Source organism: Papaver somniferum, chromosome 8, assembly GCF_003573695.1.
Source record: "Papaver somniferum cultivar HN1 chromosome 8, ASM357369v1, whole genome shotgun sequence".
Classification (NCBI taxonomy): Eukaryota; Viridiplantae; Streptophyta; class Magnoliopsida; order Ranunculales; family Papaveraceae; genus Papaver; species Papaver somniferum.
In genome coordinates, this window is record NC_039365.1 from 84,082,472 (window position 1) to 84,102,251 (window position 19,780).

Consider the following 19,780-nt stretch of genomic DNA (forward strand, 5'->3'; position numbering starts at 1 on the left):
ATCAGGTTTACGGACTAGTATCTGTAAACTTTCTGATTGTGAGAGAAAGAGATATAGCTTTAGATATTATTCCTTGATTGAGATTCATTAAGTTGAACTCTCGGAATTGTATTTAAGTTTTTCCATACAGGTTGCCTAAAAAAAAGTTGGTGGTGTATTCTGGTACCCCACGTTTTCAATACCGATTCTAAAGGATTTTAAAAACCAAATTTTTACAGACTGCCGACACTGTTTATAACATAACAAACAATTCCGATTTTGTACGAATTTGAAAACCAAAATTCTAATAATGTCAACTCCTATGGATTTTTCGAACCCATTTCATTCATTTTTCTTTATTTAGCGTGACTCAAAGTCTCTAACATATATCACACCCAAAATATCATTTAATGATTATGATTCAAAGTTCAAAATACAACAGTTACATTAAGTGAGCCCCAAAAAACTACATTACTCATCATCCATTTCAACCAATTCAATTGTTTCCGTCTTCTCTTGCAGAATGGATAGTTGCGTAGCATCCAAAAGTTGGTAATTCTCCTCTTACATCCAATTTCTTCGAGTGATTCAGCTGAATCATAGATACATTAGTATACCCACAAGCCGGTGGTAACGTAAAATTATCTTTTACTTTGAGAATAATGAATGATTATTGTTCATGAACGCCAAAACAATCATTCACCTCTTAAGAGATCTTTCAGACTTCTGAAACATTGGTATATACGTTAGCCCCTTCGCAGGGTTAAAAGAATTAAAAACACAAATAAATGTATCTACTAGTAGATGATACACACCGGTATTCTCATCCAATATTGCGTCATAAGGAAATCCATTGGTTTCATAGGCCCCAACACGCGATCGTGCAAATTATTGAACTATTATTCATCGCCAATCGTTGCTTCATAGAAGATCCTGAATTTCGTAAGTGTTGCGTCCGTCCTATTTCTTGCATATTGGCATCGTGTCGCTCCTTCATTGTCCGCCAAATATAAGTGAAAAATCGGGGGTACAACAACCACACCCAATATTTCGATTAGCAATCTATATGGACTAACTCCAATATACTTTCAAGAGAATCAACTAGACTCAATCTCAATAAAGTATATCAAAGAGTTATATCTCTCTTTCTCGATTCATTTCTTACTCAAGTAAATAGAAATCTGCGAGTCTAATTGAATACAAGAGAAATCACTTGAACGGTACCAAAGACCAATGTTCAAGTATCAATCAGTATAAATCAACAACCAAAAGTTGGATATTTTAATTGATTGATTCAAACGCACAACCTGTGATATTTCAATTATATAACAAAATATAATGCGCAAAATAAATAACACAAACACCAGAGGAAACCGCAAATGCAGAAAAACCCTAGGACCTAGTCCAAATGTAACACACATTTTATTAAGCCGCTACAAACACTAGCCTACTACAAACTAACTTCGGTATGGACTGTAGTTGAACCCCAATCAATCTCACACTGATCCAGGGTACAATTGTGCTCCTTACGTCTCTGATCTCAGCAGGATGCTACGCACTTGATTCCATTAGCTAATCTCACTCACAACTAAGAGTTGCTACGAACCAAAGTCGAGGACTTTAATAAACAAATTTGTATCACACAAAAATGTCTACGGTAATAGATAAATATGTCTCCCACGGAATTACCTACGAGTTTTGTTTCGTCTTTTGATAAATCAAGGTGAACAGGAACCAATTGATAAACCATACTAATATTCCCGAAGAACATCTCAGTATTATCAATCACCTCACAATAATCTTAATCGACGCGGCGAAAGAAGATATTGTGGAATCACAAACGATGAGACGAAGATGTTTATGATTACTTTTATATCTTGCCTATCAGAGATATCAATCTCAAGCCAATCTTTACGATTATATTCAACACGATAGAAATAACAATATCAGATCAAACAACTACGAGAAAGTAGTGTCGGTCTGGCTTCACAATCCCAATGAAGTCTTCAAGTCGTTAACCTACAAGGTCTCGAGAAGAAACCTAAGGTTAAAGGAGAATCGAATCTAGCTTATACAACTAGTATCACACAGGAGGTATGGGGATTAGGTTTCCCAGTTTCTAGAGTTCTCTCTTATATAGTCTTTCAAATCAGGGTTTGCAATCAATGTTAGCTTAGTAACAAAGCATTCAATATTCACCGGTAGACGAAAAACTGATTAGATTCAAGATAATATCTTTCAACCGTTAGATCGAAAACTTATCCTGTTACACACAAATGAAATGCATGATTTTAGGTTTATTTAACCGTACCCAAACATGTACATTCGTTGGTTCAACAGTAGTTAACCAAATGGTTAGCCATATGAGCACTTTCATATCAACATATTCTTCTTTACCATAACTAGTTCAAATGACTCAAATGAACTAGTTAGAGAGTTGTTCAATTGCTTAGATCTTATAGAAGTATACAAGACAGAATAAAAGCAAAAAAGATTTGATTCACTCGAATCGATTCAAGAACTTTATAGCCACGGTTTGCAAACTTGCATTCCTTAGTTTATATAAGTATAAGTTCACGAATAATCGTTTTTAGAAAATAACCAATCTAAGTACGCGGACTAGGTACGCGGACTTAAGTACCCGGAATAAGTTTGTAAGTGGTTTACAAACTCCAGAAGATTTTATCGGGAAGAGAACCTCCGACAGTTCGCGGACTGGGTACGCGGACTCTGTTCCGGTTTTCCTGAGCAGCAAAGTACGCATACTTTGGTTCAAGGAATAAGGACTTATACATATATGTATTACCACGCAATGCTTATATACAACAATGGTTATATATTCTAAACTCTCATTTAAATCATTGAAACATTCTTAGAGGACGTTATATAGTTGTTGTTCACAAACTATTTTTTGTCAAAGCCATTTTCAAGTAATTGAAACATAATATGACTTTTGTCACTAGATAAAGATGAACTTGGCCAAAACGAAAGCTTACCAACATATTTCTAGAATAGATAAGCGAGATAAACTCGGCTCGAAATAGAAAATGTGTATAATCAAAGTATATATAGCAAAACGATTTTTGTCTCAAGATAGGAGATAGAGTAGATAGACTTTTGAGTGATAGATAAGTTCAAGTCTCCACATACCTTTTAGTCGATGAAGTTCCACCAGTTCCTTGAGTAGTTCTTCGTCTTGTATGATGATCGCCATGGAGTTCTTGAGCTCAACTACACTTTCTATCCTAGTCTGAGACTTAGCTATAGTATACTAGAAATCAAGACTTATAGTTTTGATCACTAACATTGACAAACATGCTTGAGATAACAACGCATGCGAGTTCGACCGAGCAGTGCTCTAACAGTAAGTATCTTAATTGCTCAGTCGCATGATGATAACCACAATTTCCACCTCCATCCACATCATACGTATATATGACACATTCATGAATGATCTCTGGAAGTTGACTCATATACTCCTCTATCTTGGTATGATAATTTCGATTTGGTCTACATGTTTTTGAATCCCTAGGGGTTCTCCTATTACCTTTTGTTATTGTTAGAGCATTGCTCGTCCGAACTCACAAGTTTAACTATCTCACAAATGAAAAACACTAATTTTTCCAATTTTCCTTTCAAAGCTTCTTCTTCTTTTCTTCTTCTCTGACAACCAACACTAAAACTAAAACTAACTCTAATTCATTTAATCTATATTAACAAACTAATCTATACTCTAGTTAGTATGATGTCAGTAGTGGTGTAGATAAATTTCTTTTCTATAGACTAGGCGTTGCTATTTTGAAGGGGGTGGTGCTCATCTTGTTGCTAGGCTACCAACCAAAGTTTTGTACGATTTCATTGATTAATTTCTTTATTTGAAAAAAAAAAATTTTTTTTAACAAACTAATCATAATTAATTAACTAATTAAGTTAAGGGTAAATTAGGCCTTAAATACATAGTTAAGGGGTTCTGATATTTACTTCCAAATATCATGTTTTTGTTTTATTTAACATCCCCCTAAAATCCATATCCCCCGGTATAGGTTCTTCTTACATTAAGATTCTATTATGATAACCAATGGGGATTAGGTCAGTTGGCCAGGGGTCGAACTCCCAATCCAAATTATAGGTTAGGGGTTCGATTCACGTGTTGTCTGATAAAAAAAGATTCAATTATAATAATAGTGTATATTATTTATTAATTAACACTCCCTATATCTGCAAAAGAAAGACTAACACATGGGATTTTCCGATGATTGGAGAGAGAGCGTCTGGCGATTTAGAGGCGATTTTCCGGTGATTGAAAGCCGGCGAGTTTTCCTCTTCTTCTCCAACATCTGTTAGATACATTCATCATCTCCCTCTCTTATTTCGACACTCATCCTTAGAGAACACCTTAATGTCATGATTTCTATGTTTTAATCGACAACCCAATGGCAGTTGCTAGCAGTTACCAGCGGTTATCTTTATAGGTTTGATGCATCATGCCTAAAACATGGTCTCAATCTTCATCACAACCTAGGAATCTACATGCCATAGACTCGGAGGTGTATACATCAACCCCTTCACCTTCCCCTAGTCCGTCTTCTCAACCATCATCAATTACTAACCCACGAAGGGAATATTTCCATTGTCCCTTTGCAAACTATGATGGTTGCCTAGATGGTGTGGCAGGAAGAGGTGAAAAGGAGAGGATACCCAAATATACCACAAGCTAAAACTTTTCCTACCTATAAGTCCTTTCTCCGAAAGTGATTGTCTATGGACTGAGTTGAGACAATACAACTACTCGGTTCACACTTCGTGTGATCGTCTATGGATAAGAGATCGAGACAATGCAAAAACGAAGTATGCTTACTTGATACAAAGGTTCGAACTTAACCAAACACAATAAGATTGCTTATCAAGTAAATAGGAATTAACGTTTGTGTAATTTGCTTTAATTATAATAAAACAATTATAATGCGGAAATATAAAGTAAATGACACGACAAGATTTTGTTAACTAGGAAACCGAAAATGCAGAAAAACCCCGGGACCTTGTCCAGAATTGAATACTCTCAGGATTAAGCCGCTACACAAAATTACACCTAACTTCCTATAGTTGAGACCAAGCATCTAAACCTATAGTTCACCTAGTTCCGTCTGTATTCCCACGCCTCCGACCTTAGTCACGTACTTGGAGCAATTCCTTTGGTTCGTATTCCAAACAGTAAAGGAACAACAAATCTGTTTGGTATCAACTCTATTCAACCAAGTGATATGAGTCGGACAAAGGCTCTTCCGTTTATCTTAACATAAACTCCTTTGTCAGGTCCTTAGATCTATCTTATGTTCAATTACCGAAGTACTCGTTTAAGATTAAGACAATACTCTTAATCCAAAGAATTTTGTTGATGCTGATCTACCCAATTAATCAATCCAATCTACCACAAGGATAAACCAATTATTAATTGGATCCTCTTTTACCAAAACAAGTATTGCGCACACCAAATATTATAAACCCAAGTCAGATCTTCAATATCTTCTTTGTATTCAAATCTTCTTAAATCTTCAATAAAAACCTGCACACAATCACTTGAATCTCTAGTGATCAATCACGCACAGAACGGAGTCTGTTAACAATGATTATCACAAGGTCGTATTTAGAACTAACAACAGTTTAAAGATCCCTGTCGAAACTCTGAACTAGTTTGAGTGAATCTTATATCAGAAGAGAATATCCTCAAGCATAAACAAACTAGGTGCAATCAGATTTCAACCACCGTTAGTCAATCAAATCAATCGAAAACAAAAGATAAACCACAATTATCTAGTTTCCCACCAGCGGTACACGCTAGAGCTTCTCAATCCCAAAGAAGACTTTAAACTGAGCGACCGTAAGAGATTTCGCCTAATTAGGTTACTATCCTCTCCGAATAGGCGGTTACACCAGTAAGAACAACAAAAGAGGAAGTCTGTTGTTACGAAGGATTAGTTTGCTAGAAAGGCAAATTTCAAGTATTTATAGACAAGGAAGTTTGGACACCAAGGAATTTCCAAAACCGAAAATATTCTCAAGATATTCATTAAAACACAAATTCGGTTTCCATAATTCTTGGAAATTCTCTGTCCAAAAATAATGATCGAAATCTCTCGGAAAATATAATAGTAAATGCACATTACTAATTCTTATATTTCCCTACAAAATGAAATTAATAACCTTAATTAAAAGATTCTTAACTTACTTATGTTTCGATCCTGGGATTTTGTTCCTTTAGATATTAAGGAATAACTTTGAACAATTAAAGAAATAAACATTCGCAACACGTGTTCAAAGTATGTCGATATCCTTACTTTGTAAGTTCTCTTTCAAACTTAAAACCTTGAAACCGATTTGCCACACTTCCAAACAAGTTTAGAATTGGTTCATCTGACTTTCAAGAACTATGTGATTGATCAAACAAACATTCAATCACAATCATGAGTTTAACGGTTCTACCAAAACAAGTTTCGGTTCTACCTCCATGTGAGTACTATGCATAGTCACACTAGCTTTCCAAAAATTCGGTTGACTAGGTACTAGGATCGGTTCCTCACATATATATGGTATCTAACTTATATGTGTTGCACATGTCCATAGGATCGGTTCCCCTTTGCCTAAAAACGTGTTGCACATGTCCATAAGATCGGTTCCCTTTTCTGCTATAAACCTTGTTGCACCTCATACAAGGATCGGTTCCCCTTTGTGATGTACTGCACCTCTTATTAGGATCGGTTCCCCTTTCCCAAATTTGGTCAGACATAACACAAACCCGATCATACCATCTCAGGTGATTACATAAGATCGGCTTCACTAATAAAAGTCATACCAATACATAAGTCAGGCCTTTGTGAATAGTTTTACCAAGAACAAAAACAAGTTGTGAGTGGTTATACTCAATCACACATATTGGTTGTTCATAAGATATGCAATGAATAACAAAACCAATAACACCTGGCAATTTCCTTTTCCGTTCACAAACAAGTTTATGAACTTACTTCCTTAGAACACATGTAAAACATTGTTCCCTATGATGAAATCCTCACCTCATACCCATACATAATCACAATAACATTCAAATGATTATGACGATGTCTTATCTACAAAGTTTAATGGTTAAGCCACAAACCTTGTATTGTATTCCTTAATACTATGTCTATCTAGAGTTCAAATATGCTTCGCAGTTATTTTTTCAATATGCACGACCTGAAAGATACGTTAGGGAATGAAACAGTTCAAGTTAAATATCACTAACCTCAAGTGGAAGGATGACTGTTGTCGTTGTAGCTCCTTTCTTCTTCACATCTTCAAGTCTTCGCAATACTTGTAATGTCTCATATCCTAATACTTTCAAGCTAACCTATACGAAGTTGACTCTAGTACATAATCAAGCGACTCTTAACATGAGTTTTGATTCACTAAAATATGACAATCAAACTTGACATACCAATGCTTGGTGGGTTCAACCGAGCAATGCTCTAACAAGAGGTTATGCCAGGAATTCTTTACTCAAACATCTGCATGATAAACATTACGCCACAATTGCCGCCAAACAGGTATGCAGAGAAAGAATTCGTCAAAATTCAGATGTATACACAGCATGGGAGAACACTCTACAACAATTATAAATGTGGTTATATGTTCCATGTATGATCCCACATGCATGGTCAAGGGATTGTCGTTTCCATGGAGATATGACCACAGGACCTTCTAATAGAATTGGTACAGACTTTCTCATTTATGGTGTGTCAAAACCCGACACAAATACTGTTGCCTCAACGCCTACAGATGTAACGGATCAAACCAACACTTTATACTTGGAAATACTCGATTTAGTGTTTTAGAGCCGTATCACCATGATTGCTTAAATTCCGCCTCCATGTCTGCTTAGCTTCTCTAGAACTTTGAAAGCAACTCTGGACAAGGTAATTATGCGACCAACTGACATATCTGCTTGGATACAACTCCTCTTATTGCCTGTTTGTACTATTAATTTGTACACACCCAAAAATACTCTTAAAGAGAGATCCGGTAATAGGAAGAGACTGCAAATCACAGTTATCAATCAGGCCCTGCTGAAATGGAAGGAACCCAATGGATGCATCACTATGGTACACGATCTTTTGAAACCATCCAGCTGTTTTCAGAACAGCAAGTTCCATAACAAGAAAAAGAAGAAAACCCAAAAAGAAATCAACTTACAGGCTTGTAGGAAGAAAATAAGTTATGGACACTACATATCAGCGATTAGAATACTTTCTTCAACTGGACTTGTGCCAGCCAATGAGAACACCTATGCAGAACTCAGCCAGAACACCCGACTGCCCCTCCACCAACCATACCAACTGAGGATATCAATTCACCTGCCATTACAACTGACGCCAATTCAGTTTTGAAGGCCATTAAGATTTTTCCTAAAGGCACATCATGTGCACGGGATGGACTGAGAGCTCAACATTTACTTGACGCTCTCTGTGGATTGCAGCCGTCGTTAACTTGTGGCTTGTAGGCACATGCCCCGCTCCGCTAGGTGAGTACATAGCCAGTGCTCCACTGACACCTCTAATGAAGCCTAGAGGCAGCGTCAGACCAATAGCGGCCAGAACCATCTGGAGACGTTTATGCTCAAAAATAGCCACAACTTCCGTGAGTAGAGATATGGCTACATACCTGGGAGATTACCAATTCGGAGTCGGTGTCCCATGTGGAGGCGAAGGTATTCTCCACGCAGTCAATAAGATTTTAGAACACAACTGTTGCGACAGTCGCAAGTCCATGCTCCTCATCGACTTCAGTAACGCATTTAACTTAGTTGTCAGGTCTACAATGTTGAGAGAAGCAATATTGAAATGCTCAGGAATCTCTAGGTGGGTAGAGTTCAAATATAGAGCACTAGCTAAATTGTACTACAACGAATTCACACTTGTCTCTCCCCAAGGTGTACAACAAGGTGACCCCTTAGGCTCCTTGCTATTTGCTCTTAATCTGCACCCACTAGTGCTTCAAACTGCCTCCCAATGTAATTTGGACCTACAAGCATAGTATTTGGATGACGGGACAATCGTTGGTGACACTTTAGAAGTGGCTAAAGCCTTACGGATAGTGAAAGCTGAAGGCAAGGCTCGTGGGTTACACTTCAACATTAACAAGATTGATCTCTACTAGCCGACTAGATATCCTAGGAGTCTAGAAGAGGGAGTATTTCCTGCTAATGTCAGTAGGCCTTCTGCTGGCGTCAAACTCTTGGGTGGCCCGATAAGTTTAGATGCCAACTTCAGCAACAATATAGTCATGAGAAGGGTCCATAAAACTATAGATTTAATGAATTCTGTCAAGAAGTTACGCGACCCTCAGGAGGAATTGTTGCTATTTCGCAACTGCACAGGAGTGTCAAGACTATACTTCACAATGAGAACCATTGACCCTTCAGTCATATACCAGGCACAAGTTTTTTTCAATCAACACCTCATGCAGTACCTTAGACATATGATTGTTAGCAATGGATCAGGCTTCGAACTTGTGCAACAACGCATCGTTTCACTGCCTATCAAGGAGGGAGGACTTGGTTTTTATACCATGTCGGACACCATTAACTATTGCTACCCCGCCTCATACATCCAAACACGGCATCTGCAGAGCACTATCCTCAACCATTCCACAACGCCGATGTCCAGCAATGCTTTCCAACTGGCTCTCAGCAATTACATGAAGGTTTGTGACTTATCTCCGGATAACTTCAACATTGAAGAAACTTCCCCGCATACTATGCGTACTTTGGCAGTTCACTACTTCAAAGCTGTAGTTAAACAGATACCGAGCAAACTCACCATGTCAGACAGAGACGCATCTCTTTGGCAATGCAACAGAGCAAAACATGCACATGATTATTTAATTTTCATTCCCAGCGGTCTTAACCAAATGGTCGAACCGAGGCAGTTCAGGTCCATCCTATGCTACAGATTGGGAATACCTCTCTTTAGCGAACATGATTCTTGCCCTAGATGCAACAAGTCGATGGACATATATGGCGATCACGCGTTACATTGTGCTAAAGACGTTGGTCCTAAGTTTAGACACAACCTCGTATGTGATTTAGTCGCAGACATATGCTACAAAGCAGGCGTTCCGGCGCGAAAGGAAGTAACCCTTGGTTTCTTATCCAACTCGTAAAATGGCTTGAGACCTGCTGATGTTCTCATACACAATTGGGAAAATAGTCTTGTTGTTTGTTTTGATGTCACCGTGGTCTCCCCGTTCACCAGCAGTAGATATCGCAGCTTCACCCCTGGTCAGGCCATTTCAGATGCCATTACACGCAAACGTAATAAATATCTAACAAAGTGTTCCGAGCATGGTTATGGCTTCGGTATCCTTGCAGCATTTACCTTGGAGAGCTCAGTGATGTCCCTCATGAAGAGATTGAAGAATTGTATGGCTAGTCATGATGCCAACTCTAAAGTAGGTAATTCTTTTTTTCATAGATTAGGAATTGTCATTCAGAAAGGTATAGGAGCTCAGCTTGTCGCTAGACTCCCTACCAACTTCCTGTAAAACTTATTATAAACATAATTGTATTTTTATTTCCGTCTCAAGTTTTCTCTGGTTGGATGAAATTTCTTAACCAAACTGGTAGATTTATTTCCCATTCTTGATGTATAGAATGAACAAATGTACTTTTAGCAAACTCGCTGATTTCACCCGCTACATTATTTCTGTCTTTACATGAGTAAACACAAAACCATTAGACCAAGAACTGAGTTGTTTAAGAATAACTAAAAAAATCCCTAATCACATATAAAGGGATGGTGGAGTGGAAGGCATGGATGACAATTTTCATAAGGCCTTGGATGCATTACAAGCAACTCTTCCTGATTATGACTTTAGTAGTTTTACCAGTAAGGACACTCCCCCCCCCCCAAAAAAAAAAAACACACAAAGTAACCTGGCGAGTGCCCTTTTTGGTAAAGTGGTTAAAGACATGGATCGAGTGTACGAGTTATCAGACAAGCAGAAAGCTGTTTTTGGTTGTCTTCGAGCAGCGCATGCTCAGGACTTCCTTCTCGCTATTTCGATTGAGGGGCTTGGACAGAAGATGTCGCCTGTGGAGTACGTTCCATCCTTAAGTACAGGTTAATGATTCCTTTATATCCCTCAGATTCATGTTGCCCTGCTTGTTTCACAGGATGCTTAGACACGTATGAAGAACATGCAGTCCATTGTAAGGTAAAAATATAGACATGATCATGTGAGGGCTACCATATATGATGTATTATGGCGAGCGGGTATTTCAGCGAAGAAAGAAGCGTCTGTCAATTTTTTGACAAACCCACTGGAAGGAAGATCCACACTCAGGCCAGCAGATGTTCTTATTTTTGGATGAGCTAATGGAAAGCATGCATGTGTTGACCTCACTGGGGTTTCTCCGTTAGTAGGCATTGGACATGGCACCTTTAAAGTTGGCCAAGCAGCATTAAGGGCTGCCTCAAGTAAGATAGCGAAGCATGTATCGATAATAGGCACGCTTTTATCCTCTTTGCTTTTGACACTTTTGGGTTTTTGGCTCCAGAGGCGGTTGGACTCCTCAAGAGGGTCCAGAAGGTCATGCACAATAATGTCATGATCCCCGGATCGAAAGAGTTTATTTTTAAAAAGATACGATTTGCAATTCAAAAAGGACTTGCGTCGCAGTTTGTTGCTCGCTTGACTACTACGTGAATTTTTGTTTTTTTATAATAAAACCTAAAAATTAGTAATACAATTTAAATTTATTCATTTGACCCCTAAGAGCTTTGATGACATTTCTGGCTCCAGTTAACCGCGTCAGAAAAAGCGTCTTCCAAAACATTGCTCGGTAGTCGGGACTCGGGAGATTGGGCTCATTTACCAACCGTAGTCAAGTATCCAACTAACTTTTTTTTTTTTCTTTTTTGTCCAACAACTACCGTACTTACCATTCAACTCTCAAAATTCTCAGTCTGATCATTCCCTTCTCGACTTCTTCCTTCCATGCTACTTGGAGCTTTCATACCTCTCTCCCATCTTCTTCCAACCAAACAGACACCCTAATTTTTATTATCTTTCGAACCCTAAAACCTTGTCAACAGACGCAACAACAACCAAAAAAAGAAAGACCCGTTCCAGAATCCCCAATTTTCAATTTTAACTCCGTTGTATCTGATGGAGAATTCAACTCAAGAATCAAATTTAGAAAATGCATTTACTTATGATTCCCCGTACCCAATTTATGCCATGGCTTTTTCTCCATCATCAACAACTTCTTCTTCATCCAACAAAACCCATAGAATTGCAGTTGGTAGTTTCATAGAACATTTCAACAATAAAGTAGAAATTATATCATTTGATGAAGAAACCTCAACTTTCAAAACAGACCCAAATCTTTCTTTTGAACATCAATATCCTCCGACAAAACTAATGTTTAACCCAAGCCCCAATTCTAGTAATCTCTTAGCTTCTTCTGGTGATTATCTAAGACTTTGGGATATTAAAGGAAATTCGGTTGAACCCAAATCGGTTCTTGATAATAGCAAATCAAGTGAATTTTGTGCACCATTAACCTCATTTGATTGGAACGAATTAGACCCAAATAGAATTGGTACATCAAGCGTAGATACAACTTGTACAATCTGGGATATTGAAAGAGGTATCGTTGAAACTCAACTCATTGCTCATGATAAAGAGGTTTATGATATTGCGTGGGGTGAAGTTGGGATTTTTGCTTCTGTTTCTGCTGATGGGTCTGTTAGAATTTTCGACTTAAGAGATAAAGAACATTCCACTATAATTTACGAAAGTCCATTACCTGATACTCCATTACTTAGATTAGCTTGGAACAAACAGGATTTACGATATATTGCAACGACATTAATGGACAGCAACAAAGTTGTGATTATGGATATCAGGTAAAGCACCGTCAAATTTTCAGCTTTTACTAAATTTGTTTTGTTTATTTGTATGTGGGTTTTAAATGAAGGAGGAGTTTTTATTGGTTATGAAATGCCTATGCTCTAATAAGGAGCATTATGTAGCCATCTAAGATTACGATACACTACCATAACTATTACATCTATGTAGGGCTAAGATTGGAGGAACTATAGCTAGCTCATAAGAAGCATGGAACAATCTCATTTCTATTGTTTATTGAGTCTTGAACTCGCAAGTGACTTCCAATGTCTGGTTCTGGTACTGAACTAACTGCTTGCTTAAAAAGCTCAAACTGCTAAGGATGGAGCTACCTTATGTAACTTACATTAATTATGTGGATCTAATGGAACTTCACATTTATCCAAAACGTTACTCAATAATTGGAATCCTAGTTTATGTTTACACTATTTTACCAATGAGAATATTATTTATTCGTCTACTCCTTCAAATGCATTCTCATCTCCCTACCTACTGGAACCTAAGGAAGGTAGTTCTCTAGCCATTTTAGCAAGTAGGGTTTGGAGAGATTTTCCAGTTAGTTTTTTTATTTGTTCTTTACACTTACACGTATGCTATCAGGTCACCTTCCATGCCAGTAGCGGAACTAGATCGGCATCTAGCTAGTGTGAACGCGATTGCATGGGCGCCACAGAGTTGTCGTCATATATGTTCTGCTGGGGATGATTCACAGGCGCTTATTTGGGAGCTACCAACTGTAGCAGGATCAAATGGGATTGATCCAATACTTGCATATTCTGCTGGTTCAGAGATTAATCAGTTACAATGGTCAGCTCTTCAGCCTGACTGGATCGCCATTTCTTTTTCTTCCAAATTGCAGCTCTTGAAAGTTTGAGGTATGCAAGTTTAGTTTGAAATCTGTGAATGCATATGCGTCTTTTGTACATACAAATGCTAAAGCTCTTCAGAAAATGGGATTTGATTATTAATTTTGAACCTGGAAGTGGATAGAACAATTGATTAGTTGACTAAGAGATTAGGTTTAGCATGTCAAGAAATCTGATCAATAAGCTTCATTAAGTTTCTTTGCTGTTTGGGAATGGAGTTACCTTATTAAGTCTTTACAACTACTGTAGGTATTCTATTTAGTAACCTGTTTGCAACAAAACAGGTTTCTAAGAATTACTGGACATAAAGGAACCAAGTTAGCTTGTACTCTTTTTAATCTTTAAGAGTTTTGTCATCCTCTCTGAGATGATGGTTTGGTCTTGGAGTTAGGACTCTATCTAATTTCATTAATAAACTTGAAGTTATGAACACTGTTCTTTACTTAGTTAGATTTCGCATTTTCGACTGAACTAAGTTTCAAGTTATGGATCTATTTTTCAAGCTTATAGTTTAGCTATCTAAAGGATACTTCATCCTAATTTGTTCTGTAGAGATCTAACTTACCGCCTAACCTGTAGATTCCGTTTTTTGTTCATACTCGGAAGTTCTTACGACATAATTATATCTCCACTATATTCGAGAAAAGGAAAGAAGTCTTTTCAAAGAGAGCAATGAGAGAAAAGTCCACTTTTGGTATTGCATTACAAATGCGATACTCTAACCTCTGAGCTAAGCGGTCTCACATAACAGAAATTGTGTTGTGCATAGGAACTCAGTCAACTACTTAGCTCTTCAAAATGGACAATTATGAATAAAAAAAAAATGAACAACTGTTGTGCCACACCAGTTTAGCTATTAGCCCTTAACCATTTGTACCCCATTGGGGTCAAGAATGGTTAAGTTTTTACCTAGGTTACTAATATGTATGCTGAAGACTTTTAGAATAACTTGGATATATGGCAATCACACATTAAGCATGATGTTGTTGGGATTATATTTGGTTGCAATTTGGTTAGTGGTGGATTCACTGGAATTCAGTAAGCTTAGACTCTAGGGAAGCATATCACATTGAATTTTCCGACTGAACAGAATGGTTAGCAATAAGCTGTAGGAGGTTCCCAGTAGTATAGATTATGGTTCGTTGAGAATACACTGAGTGGAATCCTACATTACATGATCTGCCACACCAGTTATATTGTCTTGCAGCAGATGGTGGTACGCTGCAACCTTATGATTTGTCAAGTTGGTAAATTATCTAATCGGAGCAGTTGAATGTACTGTGTATAGATGGATGTTCTGCTAGAACAGTAACAAAATAGTTATATTGTAGACACTGTAGTATGAAGAAGTAAAGAACGTGACTGAAATTTGTATCTTTCACAAGATTTAGCATGTTTCAAGAAGGCTCGTGTTTGGAGATGCATTTTATAACTGAATTCAGCTGTTTCTGCTCACAGTTATTTGTTTTTTGCATGCTCGTTAGTCATTATCAATGCATATTCATTCTTTAACAATTTGAAATAAAATACCTGTGTAACACTGTTAAATCAAATAATTATAAGGTCAAGATTGTTTGGGTAGGTGAGCCCCATACATGCGCTCGTGCTTTCCTTGATATGAAAGGCTGTCTCTGAGGGTCAATAGAACTGTGAGAAAAAGACATATTGTGGACAACGATGTGAAGTGGTCTGAAGGAATAAAGTCGGGTATAGTGATGTCCCTTTTATAATCATGGCATGTTTCAAGAACTTTAGAAGGATGTGAGATGCATTTTACATCTCCTGTGACAGTTAATTCTATTTTTACATGCTCATCAATTTGGGTTGTGAACATTTCATGTTAATGGTTAACCTACGCAACCCTGGTAGTTATGATCATAAATATCAAGTTTGCTTGGGGAGGTGAGCCCTATCAATGTGCTAATCTTTTGCTTGGCGTGAAAGGGTACTTCTGAATGTCATATATAGGGTTCGGTTTAATGGCAATGAAAGCATAAATTAGTCCTTGGTGACCTTAGCTGGTAGCTGGCACATCACTCTTTACTGTGTTGATAAATAAAATATAACATGGTTCTGGAGTTTTAGCTGTGAGGCTCATGACATGCATTTCTAATTCTGCATGGCCACTTTCCTGGGGATTCTTGGATCCTGCGTATAGACTGTCGGTGATTGAATTCTTTTGCACATCATTGTATTTTATTTTGTTTAAACTGGAGTCAGAGGTGTCTTTGTACAAGAATAACTTAAAACGCATGCTTAAATATTTGTATGTTTTTATTAAGACTGTACATGCTTTCTTTACAGATCCAGTAGCAGCATTCAGATTGAAGGTCTAACTCTGACACAATGCCTAAGAGTTCAAGTTTTTTGGGGTGCGACTATCGATTACTGTCTTAGCTGTTGGTTTAGTGAGGTCTTCACTATCTATAGTTGCACCAGAATTTTATTTTTGAGGAATTTAAAACACATTTGGATCTTAAGGATGGTTTGTTTTTCTCCCCTTTCAAATCTTAATGAGACTTGGGTGATTTTCATTACAGTTCCATAGTTTTCTCTTGAATAACATATGTTTAGAAAATAGAAATACCTAGTGGACTTCTTTAGAAAATATCTTGATGGATGATCAACATGTGGGCGTATTGTAATAATTTCATTTGAACCAAAGATTATCTCCAGCTCTGCTCAAACAAACTTTCCTAAATTATACCAACCCTGTGAAAGATCGATATTTCTTCATTATTTGCACAATTTTTAGTATTAAACTTGCTGTCTTACTAATTGATTTGAGAGATACCATCTTCTACTCGGTTATCATCTCTTCTTACAAAAGTAAAATGACAGCAAGAAAATTCATGCGACAACGTTTCTATTTCACTGAAGATGTTTCTATTTCCAATTGAATGGGATTTAGCATCAGTTCTGTGGACTTGCGCCTTTGCAAGTACCCTGCATTATTACGCAATGAAATGCCAGTTCCCATCTGACTAGTGTCCAGTCCACATTAAATTTATATAAACATCAGCGTTTAGAGGCATCCAATCAGGAATTGCGTGATGGGACGTGGTTGAATTTAGTGAAGGTTTTTCTTAAATATAGCTTATGTATGTATTAACCGTAACTCATTTTAAATAAATGCTCAAGCCAACTCATTTTACGAAGGTGAAATGTGTAGGAGTCTGGATTGCATTCTACAGCAATTTAGCAAGTACCCAGGTCAGTCTATTAATTATGACCAATCAAGGGTTAGTCCGCCAGTTATAATCCCAAAGATATCACTATCCATTCACAAAAACTCCAACAAAACAAATTGTTCACAAAAATCTCATTTAACATAAACTGTCTATATTACACTTCTAGTTTAAATCACCTCAACAAAAACAAAAATTAACTCCACCTCTAATTTTTATTATATTAAAATTAACCCCACCTCTAATTTTTATTATATTATCACCATCGACAACAACACACCACAAGCAGCACTACCATCATCCCACCACCACTAACCACCATCGGCTCCAACCACCACCACCTCCACCACTGCCGCCGACCAGCAGCACCACAACTGTCGTCGACCACCACCACCGCGCCACGACCATCGCCCCACCACCACCACCGCCATTGCACCACCACCTACGACGACCATCGCATCATCCACCACCACCTCCACCTCCATTGCGCCACCACCACCACCATCGTCCACCACCACCGCCGCCACCACCGTCCACTGTCCACCGCCACCAGTCAGCACCACCGCTGATTACTGCCGCCGCCACCACCGACCACCAGCACCGCTGCCGCCCACCATCGCCAACCACCAGCACCATCGTCGCCGCCAAGAATATGTCAACAAAATGAAAAAAATATATGTCAACAAAATGAAAAAATATGTTGAAACCAAAATTAGTTCCAATAATAAACTACAATTTGGTCTTGTCGACGATTATGGAACATGAAACCAAAATTTGTTTCAACATAAAATTCTAGTATCACCAATAAGATTGGTTTTGTCCACAAAAACTATAAAAAAAAACTGCAATAAAATTAGATGAAACCGAAACTCGTTTAACATAAATTATTGTATCACCAAAAATATTCGTTTCGTCGGGGAAAAATAAATAAAAAATGAAACCAAAGCTCGTCTCAACATAAAGTTATCGTATTACCAATAATATTGGTTTCGTCGATAAAAAGTGAAATAAAATTAGAAGCAACCAAAACTCGTTTCAACATAAATTACCGTATCACCAACAAAATTGGTTTCATCGACATAAAATCTGGAAAAAAAGCACATTTTAGATGAAACCAAAATTGGTTTCAACAGAAAAAATTATTATTATATCACCAACAAATTGGTTTCGTCGACAAAAATTAGCAAAAATACGATGAAACCAATTTCATCAACTGTCTATTCTACTGCAGGAGAAATTACAAGAGCGTATTATACAAGTTCATTGAACAAATGCGGACTTGTTGTGTACCTGCAAGAGAAATTATAAGAGGTGTTATACAAGTCCATTGAACAAATGAAACAGACAATAGGGGTATGGATATCTAGTAATTTAGTTTACTAGATTTTTGCAAACTGAACAGGCTTAATCTGACAGGCCGGTGGGGAACTTGCTACACGAATATGGGGTGATGATTTTGAGAAGCCACCAACACCTCGCAAGTAAACAATCAGCCTGCAAGTTAGTTACACATTAATACTAATCACGCAAATTAAATCCTTCCAAAATGAAAATCCCACTTCATACTACGTAGAGAGAAATAACAAGTACACTGACCAGTTCAAGTATAGAGCTTTGCCAAATTGTTTGTATCTACAATTGTAGTCATTGTGAGAGCAACGAAAACCTATGAAATAACAACAACTAATAATGAGAACACAATTATCAACAACTGTTATTGTCTAAGATCTCAGTGAACGGTTTTGAGAGTTATCATGGGAATCCTTACTTGAAAAACATCAGCAAATGACATCCTTCCAATCTCCACAAATTGAGCTCCCATTAATCAAATGCAACCCCACAAATTAATCCAAGTCTTATACCAGCTTAAACTGGACTTTCACTTTTCTTTTTATCCAAAGCCATCACCTAAAGGAAGCCACTGTTTTTATACTCCCGACAGCGTCGTTAGCAACTTGACTGCAACCATTACATGTAAAAAGATAAATTTTACACAACCAAATCGCGAATTAGAAGGAAAAAAACAGCTTAGACAGAAACCATGTAAACGGATTCTCATTTATGACTCTTTTGATTAAGCTACACATGACAATGGCAAAGGAATATCATTTTGATGCGGATAAAAAAAAACAATGGGAAGGAGAAAATATCAAATCCAAAATTTCAAGCATCTTTATGAAACGAGATGTGTTCCTATTTGGGATTTATACTCATTTTCTTTGACATATTTTTTGGGGATTCTGACTGCAATAGATGAATCCCAGTACCAGTTAGGAAGCTCCACCAAAATTATAGGATCATGCTATTCTAATCGTATAATTCCGAAAACATTTTGATAAATCCAAGAGATTTCTCTGCTAACTTGGACACGTTTCAATTAACAACGAACCCTGCTCAAGATCCATCAGTAACGACACCAATTTCATAATCAAAACCTAGTAGATCTGAAAAACCAAATCGAAGCCGAACTATAATTTAATTTAACAATCAACACCGAGTAGATCTAAAAACCCAAATCGAAACCTAAATACAATTTAATTTACTGAATTTCTAGTAAGAATTAGCGTCGGAAAATGAACAACGAATTGATCGCCTCAATCAACCATTCAACGATAAACAAACCCCTATAATTCTATCTGTATATGCCATGGATGATTCAGAGCTTCTTTTGAAATGGTCGAGGTTTTGGTGGTGGTGCAGGAGTAGGAGAAGGAGGCGTTATTGTAGGAGAGGGCGGACGAAAAAGAGTAAATAGAATAAGAGGAGGCGACGGAAAAAAGAGTAAATGATAAAAGATAAGAACAA

General features: G+C 37.4%; 1 protein-coding gene and 1 long non-coding RNA gene across 3 annotated transcripts; one reads left to right on the forward strand and one right to left on the reverse strand.

Annotated features, from left to right (window-relative positions):
• The first annotated feature begins 11,938 nt into the window (after nucleotides 1-11,938).
• Nucleotides 11,939-16,326, forward strand: LOC113301848 (protein TRANSPARENT TESTA GLABRA 1). Of its 2 annotated transcripts, XM_026550690.1 has the most exons (4): nucleotides 11,952-12,016; nucleotides 12,132-12,920; nucleotides 13,522-13,796; nucleotides 16,092-16,326. In XM_026550690.1, the coding sequence occupies exons 2-3, from the start codon at nucleotides 12,178-12,180 to the stop codon at nucleotides 13,793-13,795; spliced, it is 1,017 nt and encodes a 338-aa protein (XP_026406475.1). In that variant the 5' UTR covers nucleotides 11,952-12,016; nucleotides 12,132-12,177; the 3' UTR covers nucleotide 13,796; nucleotides 16,092-16,326. The 2 variants fall into 2 exon arrangements, with proteins under 2 accessions (XP_026406474.1, XP_026406475.1); XM_026550689.1 differs by having other exon boundaries at nucleotides 11,939-12,920.
• Nucleotides 16,327-17,500: 1,174 nt separating this feature from the next.
• Nucleotides 17,501-19,735, reverse strand: LOC113301849. Its single transcript, XR_003336506.1, has 3 exons — nucleotides 18,744-19,735; nucleotides 18,572-18,641; nucleotides 17,501-18,469 (listed from the first exon to the last, which is right to left on the reverse strand). It is a non-coding gene; the product is annotated as an uncharacterized LOC113301849 (long non-coding RNA).
• Nucleotides 19,736-19,780: the final 45 nt, after the last annotated feature.